At 45.6% G+C, this 19,733-nt stretch overlaps 1 protein-coding gene across 1 annotated transcript in view; it reads right to left on the bottom strand.

The window, feature by feature from the left end:
- Positions 1 to 19,733, bottom strand: part of LOC306973220 (cadherin-18-like) — a 159,940-nt gene that overhangs the window by 27,757 nt on the left and 112,450 nt on the right. Inside the window, exons 6-8 of the mRNA XM_079570093.1 lie at positions 19,378 to 19,565; positions 13,972 to 14,225; positions 1,219 to 1,355 (exon numbers count right to left, since the gene is read on the bottom strand). Of these exons, the coding sequence (XP_079426219.1) occupies positions 1,219 to 1,355; positions 13,972 to 14,225; positions 19,378 to 19,565 (579 nt within the window). The remainder of the gene's footprint in view (positions 1 to 1,218; positions 1,356 to 13,971; positions 14,226 to 19,377; positions 19,566 to 19,733) is intronic.

The following is a 19,733-nucleotide window of genomic DNA, read 5'->3' as shown; positions in this document are numbered from 1 at the left end:
TTTAACTGCCGCTGTACCAAAAGAGAGGGAAGTTGTTGCGATATCAAAGTGGTATTTTCCCCCAGCCTTGGCACCCTCCATCGAAGAGGACAGGACTGTGAGGAGGAGCAGCATCACAGGGGTAAATGGTGTTTTGAAAAGGTCTTCATCTGTAAATACACCACAGCGATGCAGATATTGGATATTCAATGTGCGGTTCGTAAAACGTCTCTGCCCGGGGCCCATTACCATTCTGCTCTGAGCGGCACGTTGTGCTAGCCTGGAATCCAGACTAATCTCCGATGTTTATTAATTAATAAACAGGAGACTAGTCTGGCGACCCTGTCGTAGAAAAGCTACTGCTTGAGGCGGGACTAATGTGGGACAACCGAAGCGCAGAGCAGCCAATGAGAACATAGCAGATGTGACGACAGAAACAGCGACAAGAAAGTTGTCGTCATTCGGACATTAACAATGGCGCTCCTGCCACACGGAGTTCAGTAAATGACTTCTGTCGTTTCTGTCAGAAAAACTTAAGAATACAAGCATACGGAGCATTACGTGAAGTGGTTGCTTGTGTTGAAAAACTACAAAACAAAGGCTTAACAACGTGACGCCCGTTCAGGGAGCTGCTCTGATAGGTCGGTAGGCTCCATATCGCTGTGTCACTTCCTTTGAAAGCGCGAGTGTTGCCAGACCCTCTTCTGTAAAGAAGCGGAGTCTGGTTGGCGAGACTAACGTTGTGCGGCTACAGGGTAAGGACTGAAAACATTCAAAATAAAATGGAACAAATGATGATTACTATTATTAGCCTTCCTTGTTTCCTGTAGCTCCTCTTGTGACGCCTCCACTGGGTGTGGGGGGCTCTTGGTGCCTTTTCAGTGTTTTGTAGGTCTCAAATGTCTTCAGCTCATAAGCTCGCTGCTACTTATAAAAAGCTGCTTCTTCAGGACCATTATGGACTCTCTGCAGTAAAAAAATCCACTGAATCCCACAAAAACACGTACAAAAGCAAAACAATGTGGAGCACAGAAACCACAAACTTTCTCTAAACAATTATATATATGTAAATGTATTTATGCCAGGGGAACAGTTTAGTTAAACTCACACGATACAAACAAACTGTGCTCAAGGGACCTGAGTGGTGTAATATTTAATGCAACCGTTATAGTTTTTTCTCGATTATCTTATTCTGGGAGATGGAGAAATCAAACACAAACTCTTTAACTCTGAACTTACCAACCTCTGCAGCCATCACGGTGATGTTGTGCCAGGCCGTCTCCTCGCGGTCCAGAGCCTGGCTGGTCCTGATGACTCCACTGTTCACTCCGATGGTGAAGAACATGGGCCTACCCTCCTCTTTCTCAATGAAGTACCTGTGAAGAGCAGCAGTGGTTCATGGTAAGCGGATGAAACTGTATGTCAACTCTATTGTCCGGCATCCGACCCCTCCCTCAGCGTCACAGAATCTCCACAAGTTCCTCTAGGCAAACAGGCGGAGCACTGTATGATCTGATCCCTTTTTGTGATGTCGTCATATCATGATTCAGTTGCTGTTGGTCGGTCTCAACGAGCTCTGAGTGAGGGACAGAGGGATTTATTACAGTGACGTGTGAACTTTCTGGAGAAGAAGATCGCCTCAGTTGCTTTGAAAGGTAAAGGGAAGTTTATTTATGGAGTAAAATATGTACACAAAGTCATTCAAAGTGCTTTGATAAGAAAGAACATAAAAACATAAATAAAAAAATACCTTTAGTGTCATACGCACAACTAAACTAAGAACAGTTTGCAGCTTGAATTTGAACATTGTTGGAGTTGCAGCCTCACCGTGTTTAGTCCTTACTCTTGGAACCACCAGGAGACCCCTCTGAAGTTCTCAGGGCCCGAGGTGGTTCATACGGCTCTAACATGTCAGAGATTGTGTACAAAACTTGTACACAGGCAGAGCTGTTTTAAAGTCTATTCTCCAAGTGACAGGAAGCCAGTGCACTGGACTAATATGGTCATATTTCCTGGTTCTGGATGTTCTGCAGCTCTAACAGTGAGCAGGCGTTACAGTCGTCTAACCTGCTAAAGTACTCTCACATGTTGTATGAACCACCTCAGGCCCTAAGAACTTCAGGGAGGGGTCTCCTGGTGGTTCCCAGAGTAAGGACTAAACACGGTGAGGCTGCAACTCAACTGCTCAAATTCAAGCTGAACATTGTTCTTGTTTAGTTGTGCATGTGACACAAAAGGTATTTTATCTGCACTTCTTACATTTCATTAATGAAATGGCCCAAAAATAAAACAAAATTCTGCCCGGGTATGTAAACTTTTGAGCACGACTGCATATCCCCCAAGTTCTAGTGGTTTGGAAATTAAGTTTCTCAAAACTATTGTACATATTTTGGCATATCCTCTGTTTTATGAAGCTTATGCCCAAATTCAACCTGGAAGACCTACCAGCTGCATTCATTCATCACCTCATCACCGGCAGCGCACTCCGATCATCCAATCACGGACCCCGCTCAAGCCGCACCTTCACAACAGCCAATCACTGCAGCTGCTCATCCCCTCAGCAGCCGCTCATGGCTCAGGATCCCCTTATTAAGCTCCCTGGTCAATCACTCAGCCGTTTCCCAGCCGTGCTACGACCCTCCTCCACCCCTTTCTCCGCCCCGCCTCTCCTCGTCTCTGCCCGTAGTCGATTGACCAACCCAGGTCTCCTCTTCTACCACCATCAGGGTCCAGGATCGGGGGGAAGATCCTGGCTATCAATCATCATTCCATCTCGTTCGTTCAATCGTCCGCCAGGGTCTGAGCCCAATAATGATTCATGTTCGGTAATAAAAACTCATACCATCATTCTGTCTCTGAGTCTTTTCAGGTTGAAATTTATTTAACTTGTCCTTAAAACGTTCCACCCCACTGGAAACACTATCTGTCCCGATTTCTATTACAGTGTAGTTAAAGTATTTGAAACATTCATTTATAGTCAATTATCACAGTAGATAAAAAATCCTAATGTTCTTTCCCATTTTCAGCCGGGCTTTATGCCGAAAATAGTGCCCTTTTAAAATTCAAACTGGTGTTATTTTCGTAGATCTAAAGCGTTCGAACCATCATCTTTTACTTGATAAGTTAGTATATGGCACAGTTTGGTCGATGAATCGATATTGACACAAACAAATAGTCTTACAGCACGTCTACAGAGATTTAAGGGTATTTGATATGCAAATTGACTGCATGCATATTCAATCAGGGGCTGAGTGTTTTATGTGCAGATGCGTGCGACTCCTTAAAAATCACAAATCGCAGCAAGTGCTGAGGTTCACTATAGCTGGTGTACATGTATTCAAAGATGATAATTACTTTGGAAGATGCAAGATGCTTCCACTCTCTCTTTTGTCTGTTAATTAAAAAGCAACCACAAATGTATTTAAATTAAGGTCCGGGAGTAGTGCGCGCAGGGTCTGCTGACCACATGCTCTCCTCTCCTCAGGGGGAGGATCGAAGCTCGTCCCGTCGTCAGGCTGTCTTCGGTCCAGACGGGTTCATTAGGTTCCGGTTGGCTGTGAGCTCCGAGCACCTGTTCCCTCCCGGAGAAAAGCTCTGATCAGGCTGAAAGATGCGCAGTTCTGCCCCGGCTCCAGCACTGAGTCCACGGAGCTGCTTTTCGCTGGTTCAGATCATGGTCCAGAGTCTGCTCGGACTGCATCCACGCTTTCTTATTTTACTACACATTATTTTTTTTAATGTGGTTTAATTTTATACCCTTTTTTATATAGGCTATTTACAGTAGGCCTACAGCGTATTTAATAAACTTTTTTTTTAATTATTAACCTATTTCTTTTTAGTAAATGTGATCTTGGATTGGCTATAAGGTTATTGTGGGTTTCTAATAGATTCTTTAATTTTTCTCATGCGCAAAAATATCCTATTTGTTGTGTTAAAAACAATTCTTTATCATTTCCTGGTTGGAGAAAAGTTCCTTCTTTGCCGTGTTTCGTATGTGCCATAAAACCCGTGGGTGAGGCCTCCTGATTATGAATATTTTTGGGCGTTTCATTCAAATGACGCTGGGATTTCTCCGTGACATTTACCATCAGCTGCTTTTGCGTACGGAGAGATCTGAGCGTAAAGCACGGGTTCATAAATGCCACGCGCACTATGGCGTATATCGCAAATACACCTACACGTACACCGTTTCTGTACGCAATGTTATATGAGGGCCAGTGTGAACTGTGGAGAAGCAAAGTTCAGGGCGCCCTCTGGTGGTAACGTCTGGATCCGATGTTCACTTTCTGTTCTTTTTGTTTTGTCAAGGCGTCACAAAGGCATTTTTTTTGTCCCGTGATGCGGGAGCTCTAGTTTTAGAAAAAGTAGACACGGGAAATGAGGGCAATATCGTCCACTTTTTCAATAAAGTTAGATTCACATAGAGACTGACAAATTACCCACCAGCGGATAAGTCATTGAGTCATTACAAGAATTGTGCCATATATTGATAAAAAAAAAGTGCATTCAACTGCATGTTTTGATGAACTTTTCAGTATTTACTATTTTTCACCGGCAATTTTGCCCAATTTGTGGAATATGCAAATTTGACTCCATGTGTCTTAACTTTAAAACCACACTGTGTAGAATTTTACCCAATAAATAAAATTGAAATACAAGTGTAACCCACATAAAATCGTGCCTTTTTAGAATAAAATTAAATATGAAATTTCTAGTCTGCCGTGGCCGCGACACGTGACCACACCCGCGCGCACCTTTTTCCCTCGCGAGATGTCCGTAGCCAATCACATCACAGTAGGGCTCCTATACAAGCTTCCTGTTTCTTCTCTCCGGCAGAAGGTGGGAGAGAAGCAACAGGACGGCTGCAACAGGTTCGTAAGCTCGCTCTACTTTGCTGTAGTTCTCCGTTGATTTAAACTAAACCTTCGTTGTACATTCCACGCCTGTAGAAGTCCGCTAACCGCCGCCGCAGATGCTGGGGTTCTCGCTGTGGGACAGATTATTGAGTGGAAATCGGTGAGTTGATGCATCAATGTAATGTTTTGATGTAGCGCGTTGCCTTGTTTTGAAACTGTCATGTTTGGATACCTGTAATGTTTATGTGTGTGCGCAACACACTTTGTAGGTGTTTTGAGACCCATGTTGTATGTTTGTGTACACTGGAAGAAGAGAAAAAGTCTAGCTAGCGTTCGTTTACGATGTTTACTGATTTGGTCCTGTTTATCCGAACAGACCAGTTGCCCTGTCGAGTCCACTTGTGATGGCGAGCTGAGCCTAGAGCCCGGAGAAACAACCCAAACCTCTTCTGCGGTCTGGTAGGAGCCGTTGTGGCGCAGTCCTCTCCCACCTTTTCCTTCTCCGCCTTCCGCGTCCACACGAACTGAACTATTAACGCGTATGGACTAACTCACACTTGGAAATAACCCCAATGGACACTAAGCCATTCTTTGTAATGGCGTAAGAATTCAAACTTATTGTGGACGTAGTGTCGGTTAGGCGGGAGCGACGCGTTTTGGGGTTTTTTGGATTGACCTATTTTTGTTTTGTTTTGTTTGATGCTGGTTGTTGTTTGTTGAAATAACCATGCTGTCTAAGTAACGAAAACACATTGTACTTCTATACCATAGGTTGTCTATGTGCTCCTGCAGGAATGTAAATATGTACATTTTGTAAATATCCGGTTTCCACTTAATAAGGCTTATCACGTAAACGCAATAAGGCTCTGTGTGTTGTTTCTGCACCTACACCTCCATGAGCGGATCTAGCTTCTGGTCCAGCCCAATTGAACCAGCATATTTAATCATACATGCTACATAACTAAAAGTGACGAGCTTAGCCAGGAGGTTTTGGTGTAGTAAATAATACTGTTTGGTCAAATTTTTTGTTTGTTCAGTCTTACCAACGCGTTGACAAATATGGACGTGTTCGAATCGCTGGGGATTAAAATACCAAACGCGGTGATCGTGAGTAGTAATCCAAAATGTGACGTTGAGGAGGTGGAGTTTTTCTTGCTTCAGTATGGAGCGATAGAGAGATCTTTTCCAATAAATTCTCCCACAAGTGAATACCATGATATGCTTATTGTTGAATTTAAGACTGGTACGCCTTTTGAATTATTGGGGCCAATTTTGCCGCATACTTTTGAAACCGAAGATGACGAGTATTGCGTTAAAAGCTTATCTAAACTTTACGCTGAAAATGTTGGTTGCGCAAAGACTAAGACCTACTTAGCAGACTTAAAGAAAGTGGCTAAATTATCAGGTCAAGATTTCACAGAAGTATTACAGCAACTGATGGCCCAAATCACTGAAGAAGTTGGCGAGTTGCGCCCTGCTAAAACTGAAAGCTCTACAGAGGAACAGGGTGCACCACAAGAAGTCAAAATGGCTGCCACTCTCACTCCACCAAAAATCAAAATGGCGGTTTCTCCACCAATCCAAACCATGACTGCTCCTTCCCGAATGCCTGCACCTAATGTCCACATGTCTGCAAATGATTTGAATCCACCCGAAGTGCAGAGGTATGTTGTGGAGCATATTGTAAAAAGTGATGACATTAATGTTCGTTCATCTCACAGATTGCGAATGTTCTCTGGAAAAGCACCCCGTCCACAACATGAAGTGGATTTCGACACGTGGCGCTCTGCTGTGGATGTCATCCTCAAGGACCCAGCTGTTTCCGAATTCCAGAGGTCGCGACAAATCCTGGACAGCCTGCTGCCGCCTGCTGCAGATGTTGTGAAACACCTCAGTCCAGACCTGCCTGCCGAAACCTACATCCAGCACCTCGACTCAGCTTATGGGACAGTACAGGATGGAGAGGAGCTGTATGTCAAATTCATGGACACTCTGCAAGACTCTGGTGAGAAGGCTTCCGCTTATTTACAGAGGCTGCAAGTTACCCTCGGCCTGGCGGTAAAGCGGGGAGGAGTTAAACCCAGTGATGTAAACCGGCACCTGCTGAGCCAATTTTGCAGGGGATGCTGGGATAACACCCTCATTGCTGAGCTCCAGCTAAAACAACGAAAAGCTAACCCTCCTTCGTTTGCCGAACTGCTGCTGTTGTTAAGAACAGAGGAGGATCGTGATGCTAGCAAAGTGCAACGTATGAAACAGCATCTGGGAACATCAAAGCAAAAAGTCTCTTCACAAGCGCAGTTTGCAGTCGAAGAGGAACGAGGACTTGGTGCTGCTCTGTCCGCGCTCACAAAACAGGTGGCTGAGATGCAACGGCAACTGGCTGAGTTAACTGCCGCCAAGTCCCAGTCACAACAGTCCGGTGCTCCAATCCCAAGGTACCAGAACAAACGAGCTGCTCCGACTGCGTCCCACCCAAAGCCTGGATTTTGCTTTTGCTGTGGTGAAGACGGACACATAAGACCACAATGTGAGAACAGTCCCAACCAAGCACTTGTGAACACAAAGCGCAAACAATTCAATGACAGAAAACAGGCATGGCAGAAACAAAATCCATCTTCTCACGAACATTTAAACTAGACTCAGTTCCTGTCGTGGGACACACAGGAGCTGTGCCGGACCCACACTGTCCCGCAGAGAAGAGGAAGAGAGCTGTCCAATGTGCAGGCCTACAGCCGACCAGCCCCGGGCCAACGACAAAGCTGCCTTGTGGGCTGATTGGATCGAGATGCACCGCGGAAGTTAGCATCTCAGGTCATACCTGTCATTGCCTGCTCGACACTGGATCACAGGTAACCACCATACCTGTATCCTTTTATAATGAACATTTGCATGCCCAACCGATACAGCCACTTCACGATCTGTTGCAAGTTGAGGGTGCCGCTGGTCAAAACGTCCCTTACCTCGGATATGTCAAAATATCTGTGAAGTTTTCCAAAGACTTTGTTGGTGAAAGCTATGACATTTCAACACTCGCTCTCGTGGTCCCAGATACACACCCTGCTGTTTTAGCGACGGTTCTCATCGGCATGAACACTTTAGAGCCACTCTATGAACAGTATCTTGGCGAACACTCCACATTCCAACCCGCTGCCAACGGGTATAGAGCCGTTCTGAAGACTCTACAGCTGTCACATCAGCAGAGAGACCAGGGCAACATCGGAGCCGTAAGACTTCTCAGCAAGACCCCAGTGTGTGTTCCGGCCGGCCACACGATTGTGATCGAGGGCTCTGCGAAAGTCTCCACTCCACTGTACAGCCCCAGCGTCCTCATGCAACATCCTGCTTCCGCCTTACCCGGTGGCTTGTGTGTCAGCAGTTGCCTTGTAACTCTTCCGGCTCTCCCTCCATACAAGGTGCCAGTGGTCATCACAAATGAGTCAGAGCAAGACACATTTATTCCACCCTTCAGTGTCATCGCTGATCTGGAGTCGTACCACTGCATCCTCTCTGAACATCATGTGACCCAGCCGTCAGTTCCGGAACCATCCAACCTGAATCTAATGTTTGGGGAATCGCCGCTGTCATCTGAGTGGAAGAAGCGGGTCACGGAGAAACTCGAAAAGATCTCGGATGTATTCTCACAGCACGATCTGGATTTTGGATGCACGTCTGCGGTCAAGCATAACATCCCACTTCACGACAGTACACCATTCAAGCAGCGCGCCCGACCAATCCATCCCCAGGACTATGAGGCTGTCCGTCGCCATCTACGGGAGCTTCTGGAGGTCGGTGTGATACGGGAGTCGTCAGCTCCTTTTGCTTCGCCTGTCGTGGTCGTTAGGAAGAAGAATGGGGATGTCAGATTGTGCATCGACTATCGTAAGCTGAACCTTCAAACGATAAAGGATGCATACCCGTTACCCAACCTCGAAGAGTCGTTTTCAGCCCTTTCCGGGTCCAAATGGTTCTCAGTCCTCGACCTAAAGTCTGGTTATTATCAGATCGAGATGTGTGAAGAAGATAAGCCGAAGACTGCCTTTGTCACTCCCCTTGGATTCTGGGAGTTTAACAGAATGCCTCAAGGTGTCACTAATGCGCCAAGCACATTCCAACGCTTGATGGAACGCTGCATGGGTGATCTTCATCTGAGAGAAGTGCTGGTGTTCTTAGATGATTTGATCATATTTTCGGACACTTTGGAGGAGCACGAGCGTCGGCTTTTGAGAGTCCTGAACAGACTACGAGAATACGGGCTGAAGTTGTCACCTGAGAAGTGTCGACTTTTCCAGAAATCTGTTCGCTACCTGGGCCACATTGTATCGGAGAGCGGTGTTCAGACAGACCCAGAAAAGATTGAAACAATAAAAACCTGGCCGGTTCCAACAACCTTGAAGCAACTGAGATCCTTCCTGGGTTTTGCAGGATATTACCGCCGATTCATCAAACATTACTCCGTCATAGCCAAGCCACTCAACGACCTGACTCGGGGGTATGCACCTGCCCGCAAGTCAAAGACTACAAAAGCCAGCAAAATGCCATTCTACAGTCCAAACCAACCGTTTGGAGAACGGTGGAGTTCCACCTGCCAGCGTGCTTTTGAGACATTGATTGAGAATCTAACAACTGCTCCAGTGCTCGGGTTTGCAGACCCCTCTCGTCCGTACATCCTCCACACTGATGCCAGCGTGACGGGGCTTGGAGCTGCACTATACCAAGAACAAGAGGGCAGCTTGCGAGTGATAGCCTACGCCAGCCGTGGACTTTCTCAAAGTGAGAGTCGCTACCCAGCCCACAAATTGGAATTTCTCGCCCTTAAATGGAGTGTGACGGAGAAGTTTCAAGATTTCCTGTATGGAGCAGACTTTACCGTGGTCACCGACAGCAACCCGCTGACCTACATCCTAACCTCAGCAAAGTTGGATGCGACAGGACATCGCTGGTTGGCTGCTTTGTCCACGTATTCGTTTAAGTTGCTGTACCGGGCTGGAAAGCAAAATTTTGATGCTGACTTCCTCTCACGACGTCCTCACCTGTGTTCCAACGATGACTCTCCTAAAGACCATGAAGTTATCCACCAGTTCATCTCCCAGCACACTGCAGATTCGGATGCTGTCTCAGAGGATGTTGTACGTGCCGTCTGTCAAAGTCATCTGGTACAGAGTGGTCTCACCCTTGTCGAGTCTCTGTCAATTGCAGCTGATGCCATCCCTGACAGTTACAGCTCTGAAGGCCGCAACGAGCTTCCGGTTATCCCTGCTCTCGACATCAAAGAAAAGCAGTCCGCTGATCCCTGCATTCGAGAGCTGATCCATCAGCTTGAAACGGGGGAGAAGATCCCGCCCACTGCTCGGACGGAGTTACCTGAACTGCCTCTCTTGCTCAGAGAGTGGTCCAAGTTGGAGCTGATGGATGGGATATTATACCGGAGGAGGAGGGAAAATGACGACCTCGCATACCAACTCATTGTTCCGGAGGAGTTACGTCCACTGGTCCTGAAAAGCCTCCATGATGACATGGGCCACATGGGGATCGAACGTACACTCGATCTAGTTCGCACACGGTTCTATTGGCCCAAAATGGCAGTAGATGTGGAGCAGAAGATAAAGACCTGTGGCCGGTGTGTGCGGAGGAAAGCATTGCCAGAGAGAGCTGCCCCACTCGTCAGCATCACAACATCCCGACCACTTGAACTCCTATGCATGGATTTCTTAAGCCTCGAACCGGATTCCAGCAATACTCGTGACATCCTAGTCCTGACGGATCATTTCACCAAGTTCGCCGTTGCCATCCCCACACCCAATCAAAAAGCGAAAACTGTGGCAAAATGTTTATGGGAGAATTACATCATCTATTATGGCATACCGGAGCGGATTCACACTGATCAAGGTCAGGATTTTGAATCAAAGCTGATAAAGGAGCTGTGTGAAGTTGCTGGGATACGAAAGAGTCGCACAACACCCTACCACCCGAGGGGAAATCCAGTGGAACGTTTCAACCGGACACTGTTGGCTATGCTGGGGACTCTCGAACAAAAGAAGAAATCCAGATGGAAAGAACATGTAAAACCACTGGTTCACGCCTACAATTGCACTCGAAACGAGGTCACTGGATTCAGCCCCTATGAACTCATGTTTGGAAGAACACCTCGCTTACCTGTGGACCTTGCATTCAACCTCCCTGTGCGTGAAACCCAGAACAAGAACCATTCGCAATATATTACAACTCTCAAATCCAGGTTGGAGGAAAGCTTCAGAATTGCTTCCAAAAATGCAACAAAGACTGCTGACCGAAACAAAGCTCGGTTTGACAAACGTGTGATTCCATCAGCGCTGGAACCAGGAGACAAAGTTCTCGTGAGAAATGTCCGCCTTCGTGGGAAGCACAAACTCTCCGACAAGTGGGAGCAGGGGGTTTATGTGGTGATCCACCGAGCTGGAAACCTTCCGGTTTATAAGGTCAAGCCAGAGAGCAGTGATGGACCAACGCGGACTCTGCATCGAGACCTTCTCCTTCCCTGTGGTCTACTTAAGGACAGTGACGAGGACATACCATCGGTGGGAAACTCACCTGTCCGTAAACCCAGAACTCGGCAGCAGTGTAAAAACCCAGAACTTTCCACAGACACTCCTGTTGAAGATGATGACAATGAGAGTTTGGTCTCCTTCAATCCCAGTCCACCTACAATGCAGTTTACAGTGGAGAAACATCACATGCCTGTTCCATGTTCACCCCTTGGACGGGAGAGCCAAAATGCACTGTTACCGTATCCTCCAGTGGAGTTGGAAAACCAAGCCGAAGCAGCACCATCTCTGTCCAATACTCAATCTTCGGTGGTCGAGTCCAGCAGCGAGGAGTCCGAGTCTGAGGTGGAAAACTTACCAGAAACTGTTGAAGCTGAACCTGTCGAAACCCAAACTGAAAATGACAATGACTTACTTGACATACCTACCAACTTACCTGAACCTGAAGAGATACTTGCCGACGATCCTCCTGAAGAACTGAATCCTCTCGAACAACCCGATGATGACATTGACGTAGGTGACGTTACTCTCAGACGTTCAGTACGACATAGAGCACCACCTAAAAGATTACAGTATGTTTCCCGTGGTAATCCGTTGATTTCCGTTGTTCAAACAATGTTACAGAGTTTGTCCGACGCGTTAGTAGCCAGTCGTTACTAATAGTCTACTGACCTTTTTCACGTAGTCCAACTCTTTTACCATGCAACGGGACGTGCAAGATTTTAGGCCGGGAGGATGTAACCCACATAAAATCGTGCCTTTTTAGAATAAAATTAAATATGAAATTTCTAGTCTGCCGTGGCCGCGACACGTGACCACACCCGCGCGCACCTTTTTCCCTCGCGAGATGTCCGTAGCCAATCACATCACAGTAGGGCTCCTATACAAGCTTCCTGTTTCTTCTCTCCGGCAGAAGGTGGGAGAGAAGCAACAGGACGGCTGCAACAGGTTCGTAAGCTCGCTCTACTTCGCTGTAGTTCTCCGTTGATTTAAACTAAACCTTCGTTGTACATTCCACGCCTGTAGAAGTCCGCTAACCGCCGCCGCAGATGCTGGGGTTCTCGCTGTGGGACAGATTATTGAGTGGAAATCGGTGAGTTGATGCATCAATGTAATGTTTTGATGTAGCGCGTTGCCTTGTTTTGAAACTGTCATGTTTGGATACCTGTAATGTTTATGTGTGTGCGCAACACACTTTGTAGGTGTTTTGAGACCCATGTTGTATGTTTGTGTACACTGGAAGAAGAGAAAAAGTCTAGCTAGCGTTCGTTTACGATGTTTACTGATTTGGTCCTGTTTATCCGAACAGACCAGTTGCCCTGTCGAGTCCACTTGTGATGGCGAGCTGAGCCTAGAGCCCGGAGAAACAACCCAAACCTCTTCTGCGGTCTGGTAGGAGCCGTTGTGGCGCAGTCCTCTCCCACCTTTTCCTTCTCCGCCTTCCGCGTCCACACGAACTGAACTATTAACGCGTATGGACTAACTCACACTTGGAAATAACCCCAATGGACACTAAGCCATTCTTTGTAATGGCGTAAGAATTCAAACTTATTGTGGACGTAGTGTCGGTTAGGCGGGAGCGACGCGTTTTGGGTTTTTTTGGATTGACCTATTTTTGTTTTGTTTTGTTTGATGCTGGTTGTTGTTTGTTGAAATAACCATGCTGTCTAAGTAACGAAAACACATTGTACTTCTATACCATAGGTTGTCTATGTGCTCCTGCAGGAATGTAAATATGTACATTTTGTAAATATCCGGTTTCCACTTAATAAGGCTTATCACGTAAACGCAATAAGGCTCTGTGTGTTGTTTCTGCACCTACACCTCCATGAGCGGATCTAGCTTCTGGTCCAGCCCAATTGAACCAGCATATTTAATCATACATGCTACACAAGCATTAACTTTATGACAGATATTTTTATCATTGAAAAGTACCTCATAAATGTACAAACAAATATTCATGAGGCTCACCCCTCCTAAGATATGACTGTAAACTTTACTGGGAGTGGGTACGTCTCCAGCTCGTCTCCATGGAGATGTGATGAAAGGCAGTAGAATTTGAGATTTAAACAGGTTAGTTTCTCATCCAAATCCATTCTTTTATTACACACTGCAGTAACAGCATTTTCTGTGTCATTAGAAGGATGTTTTGTTTTGCCGCAGCAGCATAGTCCAAAATGTTACGCAGTGTACCTTTAACTTTCAGGATTAGCATTTTTCGTGACCCACTTCTATCTGTACAGTATTTGTGATTTTGGGCCAAAACAGCAAAGGAAACACTTCAAAGGTAATCTTAATGTAATCCGAGTTTAAATTTCACCCGTGTGTCCCTCCATGTCCCACTGCATCGCATGACTCGTCCCACTTTCACGACTATTTCAGGTGGTCACCCTGTGCACACGGGGAGTGGGCCTGCCCTGGAGCGAGCCCGTCCCAGGAGAGAGTGGGGGAAGGGGGTGGTTTAAGGGCTGTGCACCCCAACAGACATTGGCACCGGGACAGGTCTCGGGAGACTGGACTAAAAAAAGGAGCTGAGAATCCAGACGTGAGCCAGAACAGCCCAGGGGCGAGTCCAGACGGTTTCGGTGTGATGGTGGAAGGATTTTACCCACCTGATGGCGCTGTTGGTGCTGTCGGGGTCGCGCGCGGACACAGCCCCCACCTGTGTGCCGGCGGGGGAGTTCTCGTACACGTCCAGGATGTAGAAGTCCATGGTGAAGACCGGGGACTCGTCCACGTCCCCCACGATGACCTGCAGGGACGTGGTGTCCCGGAAGGCGCCCAGGTGAGAGAAGCGAGCGTCTACGTGGGAGTTCACCACCTCGATGTTCACCATGTGGACCTTACGCTTCTCGTGGTTCAGAGGCTGTGAGGGGAACACAAATGGGAGGAGGTCATGCTTCTCTCTGGCTTTTTCTTCACAAAGGGACGGGTTTTTGCTTTTAACACATTGAGGCCGCGCTGCTTTTGGGATTTAGCTGTAGAGTGCCAACAATCCAGACCATTTTTCATGATATTTGTAGCACCACAGCGTATTCTGTGTTATGTGTCTGTATGGACACATGCTGTGGCTCATTGGAAAGACGAGACTCCAAGCTCTCAATAGGTGAAAACAGTTTAATTCTACTCGGTTCCTGAGAAATCTAAGCTAAACAGAGGCGAGTGTTGTTCAAAATCACAGATTTTTTTCTAGATTCTGAGATAATTAGTATTTTTTTAACCACTCTCCTTTCTGATGAACTCCTCTCCTCCTCTCTCTCCTCTCTGGACGGACACTAATGTTATGTGAAGAGGCAAATGCCTAAATATATTCGTTTCAAGTCAATTTTCAAAGACACCATTGTTGACACGTTTTGAAACACCGCGTGTTATCGATCGCTCTTTATCACGTGTGCATTTAAACAGCCTGGTTCTCAGATTGAAGACTTTAACAGGATGTTTCTCAGCCGGATTGGACCGATTATAACCATTTAAAAACTCAGAGAAATGTTAAAATCTCAACTGTTTCGATCTTTCCATGTGAAGCCGTTCTCGTCAAACACGCTCCAGAGAGCAAGAGAGAAGTGTTGGGTTTACAGTTGTTCTCGCAATAATATAAAATGTCCAGATCCTGACTCTTCACTAGTTTTTGATCGTCATTTATTTCACTTCTGTTCATCACAGAGCTACTAAAATCACACACAAGGCGTATTAGAGTGTCTAGTTTCACAATTAACCCACTACCCACTTGTTGGAGACTAGTTGGAGACTCAAGTTGGAGACTCAAGTTGGAGACTCAAGTTGGAGACTCAAGTTGCCGCTGGTCATGGAGATGTTTCCTCAACACGTTTCTTCAAACACACAACATAGACCTCTTGGAGACTCCACTGAAATTGAATCTGTTCATTTTCACCAAGACTACCTGGAGATTCGCCTTATCTTCAAGGGACATCTCGGAAACATCTCCGGCAACTCGAGTCTCCAACTAGTCTCCAGGCCGGTGAGAGAGGCCCTTTGTTTATACGCGCAATCAATCCCAGTTGCGAAGACATTGCGTCCGGTGAGATAGGCCTTTTTAGTGAGTACTTCGCTTTGTCAAGGCCTATCAAGATGCTAATTTGACACATAAATATAGAACAGGTGCTTCAGGCTGTCTACAATAAAAGTCCACTGGAATGTTCAGTCTTACTTGCAGAACAATGCCACAGATGTCACAGGTTTCGAGGGAGTGTGCAGTCGGCATGTTGACTGCAGGAATGTCCACCAGAGCTGTTGCCCGTGCATTGAATGTTCATTTCTCTACCATAACCCGACTCCAAAGGCTTTTCAGTGAGTTTGGCAGTACATCCAACCACTGACCACGTGTAACCACACCAGCCCAGGGCCCCCAGCATGTTCCCCTGAAAGATCGTCTGAGACCAGCCCCTGGCAACTGTTGCAACAATCGGCTTCACCAACGAATTACAACCAAAGAATTTCAGCACAAACTGTCAGGAACCATCTCAGGGAAGCTCATCTGCAACTCGCCGTCCTGAATCCCGGTTTGTACTGTTCAGGGCACATGGCAGACAGCATGTGTGACTAGGCCTGTCACGATCATTAATATATCGACTTATCGTTCAATGACAGACAATAATAACAGATTAACAATACATTTTTGGTCAGTACATGTATTAGCATTTCCCCCCGTATTTTATTCTTTGTAAAACATTAAAGGGATATTTCAGGATTTTTGACATAAGGCCTCATTTCCTAGTTATCCAGAGTGTTGCTGATTTCTGGAGATATTTTTTCAAGCAGTTCTTATATTTGAAGAGTCGAGTGGTGCTAGGCTAATGCAAGGCTAGCGCATTTCTACGATATCCGCTAGCCTGCATTAAAAACATTCTGACCCGCTCCACAGAGCACCTGAGGCAAATCACTTATAACACCAGACTAATGATATAAATGTCTGTGTCGACAGAATAATTTTAACCATTTGGCATCTAAAATACCTTTTATTTGAGCAGCATCAGCTTCGTGGTTGTATAAGCTACGCAGCGGCGGAGTGATCTGCTAGAAAATAGTCCCTAAAAATGCGATCATTCATGTGATGCAAGGTCAGTAATATTCCAAAAATTATTCTTGGCCTCTAGTGCCTCAGGTGCACTGTGGAGCGGGTCACACTGTTTTTAATGCAGGCTAGCTGATACCATAGAAATGTGCTAGCCTTGCACTAGCCTAGCGCCACAAAACTCTTCAAACATAAGAGCTGCATGAATAACCAAAAAAAATATCTCCAGAAATCAGCAACACTCTGGATAACTAGGAAATGAGGCCCAATGTCAAAAATCCTGAAATATCCCTTTAACATTATATTTCATGTTAACTGAAGCTTGTGTGGTATTTGGATATGATGATGCACCTTTTGAACAAAGGTTTACTGTCATTTTTATGCCTAAGAGTCGACAGTATCGAGTATCGATGGAGTCAATAATATTGTTTATCGCGATACTTTCCATCCTCAATATATCAAACTTAAATTTTGCTATGGTGGTAGGCCTATGTGTGACGTCATGTGGGTGACAAGTTGCTGACATCAGTGTTTTGTAAATCAAACAAAACAACAGCCAAAGGCACACCTCATGCTTCTAATCAGCGTCATGTGAGGGAGGAGGGATTCTCGGACAAAGAAGTGCTCACTGACACAAATTTAGAGAGAGAAATGGGTCTATTGTGTTATAGATTGTGTAATACATAATCTTTTATGTCTTCACCCCATGAAAAATTAGAGCAAAAACAAAAGACTTGCATTTAAATGTTTGTTTAGCGTATTTATATGGTTTCTAACTGTGCCTTTAGCTTCAGAACACCCTTCATTTGAACAGTCTCCTCCAGGGAAGTCTTTACATCCCACACAAAGCTGTCAGAGATTACATCCTGTTTGAGTAAAAATAGAACTAATGAAGGCGTCAATTGTAATGTCGATATTCTGTGTGAAGGCCGTTTTAGTTTCCTTTTAAAATTGCTAAAATTGCTATTCCTAAGTTATTTTGTTTTAAAGGCAACAGCTATATTTATGTTTTGAGTGTTTGGGTGGGGCTAGGTAGCCATGCAGTTCAGTAAATGGACAGGTGGGGGAACCCTTGTGATGTGGAAGCTGGCCTGGGTTTTAGGCCCAACAGTTTTTTGACTGTGCTGTGGAACTATGGAACTGTGGACCTCTGTCTATATGTGAACTTGTGGAACTTGGACCATATTAAACCCACGCTTCTCCGTTATCCTGTAAGTCTGGACATTCCATTTGTTTTTACTAAAAAGCACATGTCAAGCTAAGGCTACAGCCCAGGCTGCTTACTATGGCAAATTACCCTCAAAGATTGCCATAACATTCTGTTTTTGATTCACATTTTTCTTTCTTAAGCTCAACCTCTGCCAATGAGAAATCCAAAGGGAAAATTCATTTTCAAAAACAAGGGGTACAACAGACTGGTAAAGTGACAGTTATTAATTTGTTTTGACCCCAATTGCAGCTTCACAGGCAGATTTAATGCTTAATCAATAATAACTGTGGGAAGAACACAGTATGTTGTAATAAATAACAGAAACATTCTTCTTCACAGCTTGTCACCCTTGTGTCATGTTGGGTCCCGACGTCATACGAGGTTTAAACGACATGGAGCTGAATTTCACAAGAATCCCCATGGCAAAGGCATCTAAATAAGTGTAATAAGACAAATAATCTACAGAATGTGACAGCACCAGTCTGAAACACCAAACTCCTGTAAACTTTCTACAGTTTAAGTAAAAGTAGAGAGGTTTTGTACATAAACAAAGACTGATCTCTAATTACCACATTAGTGCGATCATTTACTTTTAGCCAGAAGAGAAAACACACTTAACGCCCAGTGCTCCATTTCCTAATAGCCTCCGAATCCGCCTGGTGTCCGGGTAGTTTGCAATAAGGGCTAATTAAAGGCGAGTGCTGATGTGTCCAAGGGCCAGCCAAGGCAGCACGGAGCTCTCATATATCTGTGTACATGTCACACTGTCCCGGCCTGGCTTATTACAGTAATGTGTCACCGAGACACCCATGACAGAGTGAGAGGCCGGCACAGTGTGGCTCTGCGACTTCACTGCTCGGACCTGTGGGCAAAAAAAACCTGTTGTGCACTGATTAAGCCGTATTTAAAATTGTGGGAAATAAAATACTGTAAATATTGTAAATGAAGAACAAAAACACTCTATAGAACTGTGTGATCCATGAGGTGATTTCACACTACATTTAAAAGGTTTACAATAATGACTGTTTTTTGATCATGTTTCTGCGGTGTAGAGATTCGCCTGTACTCTACAGTAACAGCGTTAGAGAGAGAGAGATGTCTCTCGTGTTTAGTTTTTTTTGGGCAACTGCTTTAAAATAGTTTAAGTCCTCCTCCCCCCCTTCTCTGTGGAGTCCCTCAGGGTTCTTTACTTGCGCCTGTACTGTACTGTACTGTACTTTACATTCTCCCACTAAATAAAATATTCCAAAAGCATGGCGTGGCTTTCCACTTTTACACAGACGTTCTCCATTGTTAGCCCTAAGCTGTGGCCTCTCCACATCCGAACGATGCCCCCCCGTGGAGTGTCTTAAGTCTTAAGACCCATTTGTATTCTGATGGTGCCCTGATAAACGCATTGGCGTCTGAAATAAATTAAAAAGGGAATACGGAGTGCCTCGATCCTGTCTCAAGTACATCCTGGCCCTCAGATCTCGATGAGCACCTGTTTCTCTTGCTTACAGAGGTGATCTAGTGAGCGCTCACGACTTCTTTCTCTTTATACGTAGTTTGTCCTGTGAGAGCTTAAAAAGGATGTCGCCTAAATGCTGAATAAAGTACATAAAGCTGCACGCGATGATAATGTAAAAAAGAGGACACTGCTTTCATGCCTCAGTCCAGTCCTTTTTCCTGAAGCGACGCCCTCAGGCTACTGGCCAAAAGCGCTGGTGCACCCTTCGTCTTAAGACATGCTGTTTTTGCACCAGGAAGATCGGGCCCATGGCATGTGTCCATTACCTGTCTGAGAGATATGATGCCCTCTCGGTGACTCTTGTCGGTGCTGATTTCAAACAGAGCCGCAGCCTCAGTGTTGGTGATGCTGTAGGTCATTTCGGCGTTGGAGCCCTCATCTTCGTCCAAGGCCAGGATCCGCCCTACGGCCTTCCCCACCGGAGTCTGCTCAGTCACGTACAGCTGGTAACTCTCTGAAAAAGACAAGAGAGAACGGAGGAGAATGATTTAAGACCAAAACATACTGTTTAAAATGTTCTGCAAATGGACTATGAGTAATGTTGTACCTAAGGATGTGTGAGAATGTGAGAAAGCAACATTATTTACTTTACTTTCAAGACTAGAACTGCACTTTTCTGGAC

Source organism: Gobius niger (assembly GCF_951799975.1).
Source record: "Gobius niger genome assembly, chromosome: 13".
NCBI lineage: Eukaryota > Metazoa > Chordata > Actinopteri > Gobiiformes > Gobiidae > Gobius > Gobius niger.
The sequence above is the reverse complement of the archived record's forward strand: the minus strand, read 5'-3'. Positions and strand labels throughout refer to the sequence as shown.